General features: G+C 38.8%; 1 protein-coding gene across 1 annotated transcript; it reads right to left on the reverse strand.

Annotated features, from left to right (window-relative positions):
• Positions 1-916: 916 nt before the first annotated feature.
• On the reverse strand, positions 917-7648 carry zgc:92907 (UDP-N-acetylglucosamine transferase subunit ALG13 homolog). Its single transcript, XM_030739463.1, has 4 exons — positions 7469-7648; positions 4966-5128; positions 2659-2797; positions 917-2560 (listed from the first exon to the last, which is right to left on the reverse strand). The coding sequence occupies exons 1-4, from the start codon at positions 7547-7549 to the stop codon at positions 2449-2451; spliced, it is 495 nt and encodes a 164-aa protein (XP_030595323.1). The 5' UTR covers positions 7550-7648; the 3' UTR covers positions 917-2448.
• Between the last annotated feature and the right edge of the window lie 521 nt (positions 7649-8169).

Below are 8169 nucleotides of genomic sequence, written 5' to 3' on the forward strand. Positions count from 1 at the left end.
ATCTGCACTTTTCCTGTATTTCACAGCATGTCTGTAAAATACAGGAACCTTTGAGGGATGGCGGAGTGGCCATTACTTACAGTAAGACTGATGTAACGTTTCTTCTCTGTGTAGCAATTCACTCAAAGCCAGATAGTCTTAAATTGTGATCACTCACTCTCATCTTATATATTTATGCAGACAAGGCTGGCATGTAGAACTACACCATGAGGACTCATACATGTTTGCTTTCATACAACCCTGTTGATTACAAAATCCTGAATTGTTGCTTACTTTTTCATTGCTAACTAGCTCATAGGCTAATTACAGCATATATGGGTATTTTTTGTATAGTAAATACAAACCATAAATGCAAACAATATCTGTTACTTTATGTAGTACATACTAGTTTTCAAAGTTTACCGACTTCTACTGTTATGTGTACTTTTTGCCCACATACTGAGGAGTACAGTAATAATCTGTATTTAATTTCCAGTATATGAGCAACAGGAAGGGGATCACTATCTCTTAACACATAATGTAAATTTACTCTTAACTTTCTAAAGAGCTTGGGAACACCTCTGTGTTCCCTCTGGAGGAAGTGAGCAAGGAGAGGGAGGTCTGGGAGGGCGATCTGCCCGGACTGCTGGCCCTGTGATCCGGACTGGGATAAGCACCAGAAAATGGATGTAAGGAAAGTTCTGTTTAAAAAAAAGAAACTCCACTTCTATGATTGGTAAAAATGGGATGCCCAGAAATTGCATGTGGTACCCAGTGACTCCACCTCTGATGCATGGACTTTAAAGTAACTTTAAAGTACTACACTGGTTGAAAAACACAGAAAAAATTACAATATGCACATAAAAGAGCCTCTCACCTCTCACTCTCTGGTGGCTAGAGGATTTATTAAAGCACTGACACAGCTGGTGGCAGCGCTTATCCAACTTAAGATATTTTAAAATACCACTTCTCCCCTACTCTTTTGCAGAAATGCACAAATAGTTCTTGGCGAACACTGCAAAGGAGGAACTATGGTCAACATACTGACACTGTGACCCTGCGATCTTTTCTTGACAATTTGGACTCAGAGGATTGGGGTGGCCTGACCTTTTGTTTTAAAGAAGTGGTGCTCACATTCAGAAATCCATGCACAGTGGATGTTATTCAGATTTTTATGATTTGAATTCTTTTGTCTGTGTATTTTTAGTGTCCTAAAGCTTTTGCAGAGTCACAGTCGTGGGAGGGGAGTGTACACAGAAACAAATGAGGTGGAAAAATGCACAATCACAGGCCTACAGCCAGAGTTTGGCCTCAGTCAAGACGTCTGTCCTCTTGAGAAAAGAGCTCTCCAGGCTATGACACATGCATTCACAAAGGCACAGCGGACTTTAAATAAATCATACATGCCACATGCATATCAAGAAACACTAATAAACACCACAATAAAACAGATAGGCTTCCTTCTATATGAAATTTGTATGAATTAAGATCTGTCATAAATGATTAAGAGCGCTATCGTCAACAATATTTTCACTCAGTGTTTAACAGATGTTGACCAAACAAAAAAAAAGACAACAGAAATATAAAGAAAAATTCAAGTATAGCAAATGAATATTTACAGAAAAATCTAAAAGCTGTTAACAAACCAAACATGATGATTTACAGCACTCATTCTGTTTGACTTTCTCTAACATTAAATCATTTATAAGGTTCAAAAATGCTCTCCATACCTTTCAAATGTGTTTTGATTGGCTCTCAATACATCTGTTATTCTTTCCAGTGAAAGCAGTTCATTTAATTTGAATCATTTGTCATATCTACTGCATAACATTTGGCATATGAGATGTTCCAGGAAATGTAACAGCAATCATATAAATGGCTACAAATGAAGCGTAGTCTGCGAGCTTGTTCAGGCAGGCAACCCCAAGCTGGACTGCGTCACACACACACACGCTAACACACCTCTCAATCCTTACATGACGCACAAACTGGCAGTCAGTTAAAGTTGCAGATTCCCCATTTCTCCCTCTGATATGTCATTACCCTCCATCACAGGCTGCAGTTTTAACCCCTCCACCACCCCAGCATCCACCTGCATGCTCCATAGAGACATTTAAATAGGACATATCAACACAATAAAGACATTAACTAGGTCAGAGAGCTTTTTTTCCCCCAGATTTCCTCAATTTTTCTTTGATGCCAAGCATTTACAATGAATATTTTAAAAGAAGAGCATTTAAATTAATCTTCTTAAAAAAAGGAAAATCTAGACTATACAAATAATTAACAATACACAACAGGGGGTGGATGTTAGATGTGTATTATTATTGCATACAAAAATATAAATCATATGCATACCAATATAATATCATAGTGTCACCTGTGTATCATATAGTTAAACAACATGACATGAATATGAAACACTGTTGCACCTACACATAACAGGCAACTCAGCAAAGATATAGAGCTTCACTTCACGCCGAGAGCTCTGTCCAGAAAGTCTGCGAAGTTCTTTGGTTGTCCAGGCGGGAAGGGCTGCAGCACTGAGAGGTCCATGGTCCTCAGAGTTTCTGTCAGGGTGCTGAAACATTTCATTCAGAGACAAACAGCTGTTATGTCAGTTTGACTGGAGATTCTCACATGAATCAGCTGCACCTGGTCTTGTGGAGGAGCACATACCTGCACGTACAGTACAACAGGTGGGAGTCCATGTGCAGCTGTTTGGCCAGCTCCAGCTGGTGGTTGTCCATCAGTTTGTCATTGACTACGACCAGCAGTGGTTTGCCTGCACCGAGAGCCTCCAAACAGCTTCCTGCCCCTGAGGAGGAAGAAAAATAAAAAAAAAAAAGTATTGAGATTCTTACCCAGGGAATACACTGGGTGTGTGCCTGTGAAGTCATGTCTCTTTTAAGTATTGGTTTCATCCTCCACAGAGCTTCAAATTGCACCAGAAGTGGAGGTTTTAGTCTGCACAGAGTCTGAAAAGTCTCATCAGCTCTGTGCAGCTCAGTGTTATTGAAGATTGTATTGTAAAGACAGAAAGTCTCTCACTGTGTTCATGCTACTATGAAGTACTTAAATGGAAACAGTCCATGCAGGAAGTTCCCTATTCCCTGGGGTGTGACTGCCTGATTGCCCCTTTGTTTTACCTGTTTATGTCTTAGTCTTGATCCTGTCACCCCATTGTTGTCAATCTGACCCTTGATGTTTAACACCTATATATAAACCATATACCCAACTGTCTGTTGTCCACTCCCATCCTCTTGAGCTTCTGTATGAACAGCATGTTTTGTCAGTGATTCAGGGTTGGTTTGCCTTCCCAAACCCACTGTCTGGGTTGGTAAGCATGCTGTATACCAGAATGCCACCACACCAAACCATGGAAAACAGGACTTTGACCCATTGCTTCAACAATGTTGAGCAGAAAGCCAATTTTGGGATGCTTATGAAACCCACTGCAGCACATATGGTGGATCTGCAATTATTGACTTTACTGGGCAGCCGCCCCCCGCTGTATTCCTGGGATTATTCATGACTAGAATCCAAGGTCAAGAAAAAATATATACATTGTATTGCAGGGTAAACCTTCATTTTTACAGATTTCATATGGTCTTGTAAATGGCAATCCATCACAGTGACCTGTTAATTGTCCGCTGTTTTAATGAAGTAGGTCACTGCGAAAATTACCAACTTTTGAAGGTTTTGGACAAATTATGTTTCAACAGGACCTTAAAAAAACTTTCCAATGTGTCTTGGTGTTGTTACAAGTCTCCAAAAAGCTATCAGGACAGCTGTGGCTTCATTAAAAAGGGACCCCTATATCATTCAAGTCTCAGATAATGAGGTTAGTGTATGTACAAGTAATCTCCGTGACCCATAATCACCAGATGTCCCTAATTTAGTTATCTCATGCACAGAAGCCCCGCCTACCTGCTGTTTAAACTTTCTGTTTATGAAAGGCATCCAATCAGAAGAAAGATGGCTTAAAAGGTGCAAGAAAAGGGCTAAAACAGCTTGTTTCAGACAGAGGATGAACTGCACCACTGCAGAATAAGATAAATGAGAGTTATTTTTAACCATGACTCATACAAAGCTACTCTAGTAGAGTCCAAATAGAAAAATATGGAGCTGGAAATTAGCAGGTAGGTTTATTTTAATGTTTCTGTTTGTCACTCTTATACTGTAGCTACACTCTTATTATTACCTCTTATTATTACCATATATTTAAATCCTTATTTCTGTCTTTTATATTGCTTGATTTATATTTTCTTCTTAATACAGTAATCATCTGTTTGTGATTAAGATGACATAACTAACATTAATAATGGCCCATTAAATATCCCGGGAGGCTTCTCTAGTGAGCCAACAGTACATTAAGAAACCACTGACCTGACTCATCCAAAAGGAAAACAGCCATCATGAGTTATTAATTGCACCTGTGCTTTTCCTGCTCCGACATGTCAAATGTCTGCTGTGTAAATGGGTCTACTGGGAAAGGAAAACATGAACAGGTCCAATCAAAGACACAGCAGTGGCTCAAGAGTAAGAGGAAAATTACCTGATTAAAAGAATATTTACTATTTTGATACCAGATGATCATTTGTCAACACCGATGGCTCCAGCTGCTTGAATATGGATATTTTCTGCTTCAGTTTTCTGCTCTTGTTTTGTGTGACAGTAAGGTCAGTGTTTTGGTAAATTTTAGACTATAGGTCAGGGGAGAAAATGTAATGCAACCTTGTTACTAAATGTTTGAATGTTTTTAATAGTTGACTCTACTCTTTGAGGCCTTTGTATTATATCTGAGTGCTGCTGCTTAATCATCTGTCTTCAGTTTACACACTGCTGAAATATTTCAGTTGCTGTGAATTATGCTTTCTGTTAAGGTCATTTAACACTTAATAACTGTTGCATACTTTCATTGCATTCATCAAAAATATGGGGCACACATCCATTTCAGACATGCCGGACACCTGGTCGCCCTACCTGCGTGACTGATGACAAGATCGGCCTGCTTGATGTCCTCTGCTATAGAGTCTTTGAATCGAAAAGCCTCCAGTGTGATGTGTGAACAGCTGGCAGCAGCTGGAAAAACAGATCCTCTTCCAACCTGAAGAACCAAACGTTCATATCCACGAGCCTTTAAAGCCTGAGGGACCAAATAATGACTTATTATGAAAGTGGTCACACACTCACACCAATAATTTACATGCAACTGACATTTTTAGGGCTCAGAAAGACTTCAGATATGATTTCTTTCAGTTATCTGATATATACATTATCCTACAGGTCTGAGTCACCTGAATTAATTTTCTGAGAACTTCATTCATAATTTGACACCTGTGAGAATAACAGGCTTGGTTTCATATTTCCTTTTGTTCTGCACAGAGACACATCAGAGTCCTGTGGTCACTTAAGTATTATATCACCACAGTGCTGTGTTTGAATCTCTAACATAATTTTAAGGGTGTCAATACAAGACTTTTATTACTATTCTGCAGAAAAACTTTATTTTCATCTTTTCTACATAATGGTACATGTTGCAGTCCAGAATTCTGTGTTAAATATTTGTTCATCCCATTTATTGACAACTAATTTTCTGTCAAGCTCTAGTCTGACAGCAAAGCCCATGTTTTTGATGAATACAATGAAAGTACATGTAAGAAATCACACAATATATCTCTATTGTTGGAAAATTAAAGAGACAAAGTGATTATAGTGGTATTCTAGAGATATTTAAGGAAAAATCAAACTTATATAAAACAAATTTATAGCTCTAACAGACATTTGTTACACTAGCATGTACTGAGGTCATTTTAGTGAGAATTTTTTTTTAATTCAGTAGTTCCATTTGCACACATCAATTAAATTCTTTTGATTAAAACAATACATTTACAGCTGAGGATTTATATATATATATATATATATATATATATATATATATATATATATATATATATATATATATATATATATATATATATATATATATACACTTACTGGCCATTTTGTTAGTTACACCTGTTCAACTGCTCATTAATGCAAATATCCAACCAGCCACTCACATGGCAGCCACTGGTAACTGACCATGTTTCAATGCCTAAATACATGGCGAAGACAACCTGCTGAAGTTCAAACTGAGCATCAGAAGGGGGAAGAGGTGATTTAAGTGACTTTGAATGTGGCATGGCTGTTGGTGCCTGATGGCCTGGTCTGAGTGTTGCACAAAATGCTGATCTACAGGGATTTTCCCACACAACCATCTCTAGGGTTTACAGAGAATGGTCTCATAAAATAAGAAAATGTCCAGTGAGTGGTAGTTCTCTGGGTGAAAATGCCTTGTTGATGCCAGAGGTCTGAGGAGAATGGCCACACTGCTTCAGGATGATAGGAAAGCAACTGGTATACAGAAGAGTATTTCCAAATGCACAACCTTGAAGCAGTTGAGCTACAGCCCAGAAGACCACACCAGGTCTCACTCCTGCCAACCGAGAACAGGAAATGAGGCTACAATTCACACAAGCTCACCAAAATTGGTCAACAGAAGATTGGAAAAATGTTGCCTGGTCTGATAAGTCTCAATTTTTCCTGCAATATTTGGATATTAGGGTCAGAATTTGGTGTAAACAACATGAAACCATGGCTCCATCCTGCCTAGTAACATCAGTTCAGGCTGCAGCTGCTGGTGACATATTTCCTTGGCACATTTTGGACCCCTTAGTGTCAAGTGAGTATCATTTAAAATCTACATGAGTATCATTACTAACGATATCCATCTCTTTATGACCACAGTGTATCCATCTTCTGATGGCCGCTTCCATCAGGATAACACACCATGTCACAATAGAATAGAATAGAATAGAATAGAATAGAATGCCTTTATTGTCATTATACAGGATGTACAATGAGATTGGAGGGCCACTCCTGTTCAGTGCCATGTAACAGAAAATCAAACAAAGCTCAAATCATCTCAAACTGGTATCTTGAACATGACAATGAGTTCAACAGACTCAAGATCTCAATCCAATACTGGAATGATGGAATGGGAGTTTAGCAAAGTGGACGTGCAGCTGGCAAATCTGCGGCAATTGTGTGATGCTATCATGTCAGTATGGACCAAAATATCAGTGGAATGTTTCCAGCACCTTGATGAATTTGCGTCATGAATTATTAAAGCAGTTTTGAAGCTAAAGGGGGTCGAACCCTATACTGTAGCAAGGTTAGTATTGTAGCAAGATTTGCCGGTAAGTATATATTGATTGCTGGAGATAATCCTCACTTGGTTTTGACACGTAAAATTGAGAGGTTGTCCGCACAGTAACTGAGCACATTTAAAATATCGGTCACAGATAAAAGAAACAGCATGATAAATGCATTAAAGAAGTATTACTGTATAAAATAATAAAGGACTCATAAATGATGGTCCTCTCTGTTGCATGCCTGAGCCTGCTGATTTTTCAGTGCACGCTACCCCTTTAATAACTCCCACCTGAGCGGCCTCAGAGGAAGTGACGCTCTCAATCAGCTCGTCAAAGCTCGTGGTACCGACTGTTGCAAACACCGTCTTCATGTCTGCTCAGCGAAAGCGCTCAGTTTTTCTAATTTACACACTTCAATTTCTGCTCAGCTTCATCTTCATCCTGCAACAGGAGACCTGACAACTGCTTCCGCTTCAGAGCCGATGGCGTCACAGTCATTACGTACATTGCGTCATGACGCCACCTGGAGGTCCGGAGGTGTTTCTGCAGAGGGTACCGTGTGTATGAATGAGATGCAGAATGGAAAAATACCAGTTTACTGCTTATGCAGGAAGGGCAATATTAAGTAAAAAATATTAATGATGATATTGATTATGAAAAGAATGGCATAGGCTGTACGCATTAATCAGGCTGCATTCCAGCATTTTTCAATAATAAAAAAAATATTATGTCATTAGGAGTTGGGGGACTAGACAGTGCTGACAAAGACAACAGTATAGTAAGGCGTAAGTAAAATTTATTTAGAAAGCACATTTAAACACAGCTTTTACTGACCAAAGTGCTGTAAAAAAAAAAAAATGCATACCTATACACACACAGGCAACAAACAGAGTTACAGATATGACAACATATCTGTGGGGTTTTAGCCTAGTCCAAAAAGCAGAGATGGAGGGCACTTATCATTGTCTCATCAAAATATGGTGACTTCTGG

Source organism: Archocentrus centrarchus, chromosome 10 (assembly GCF_007364275.1).
Source record: "Archocentrus centrarchus isolate MPI-CPG fArcCen1 chromosome 10, fArcCen1, whole genome shotgun sequence".
NCBI classification, from domain to species: Eukaryota; Metazoa; Chordata; class Actinopteri; order Cichliformes; family Cichlidae; genus Archocentrus; species Archocentrus centrarchus.

Bases quoted from the DNA above. Each gene is read 5' to 3' on its own strand.
- zgc:92907 (XM_030739463.1), bottom strand. From the start codon at position 7,549: ATGAAGACGGTGTTTGCAACAGTCGGTACCACGAGCTTTGACGAGCTG. The intron at 5,129-7,468 runs GTGGGAGTTATT...TTGGTCCCTCAG, and splicing joins CTTCCTCTGAGGCCGCTCAG to GCTTTAAAGGCTCGTGGATA. The intron at 2,798-4,965 runs GTAGGGCGACCA...CTTCCTCCTCAG, and splicing joins TCTTGTCATCAGTCACGCAG to GGGCAGGAAGCTGTTTGGAG.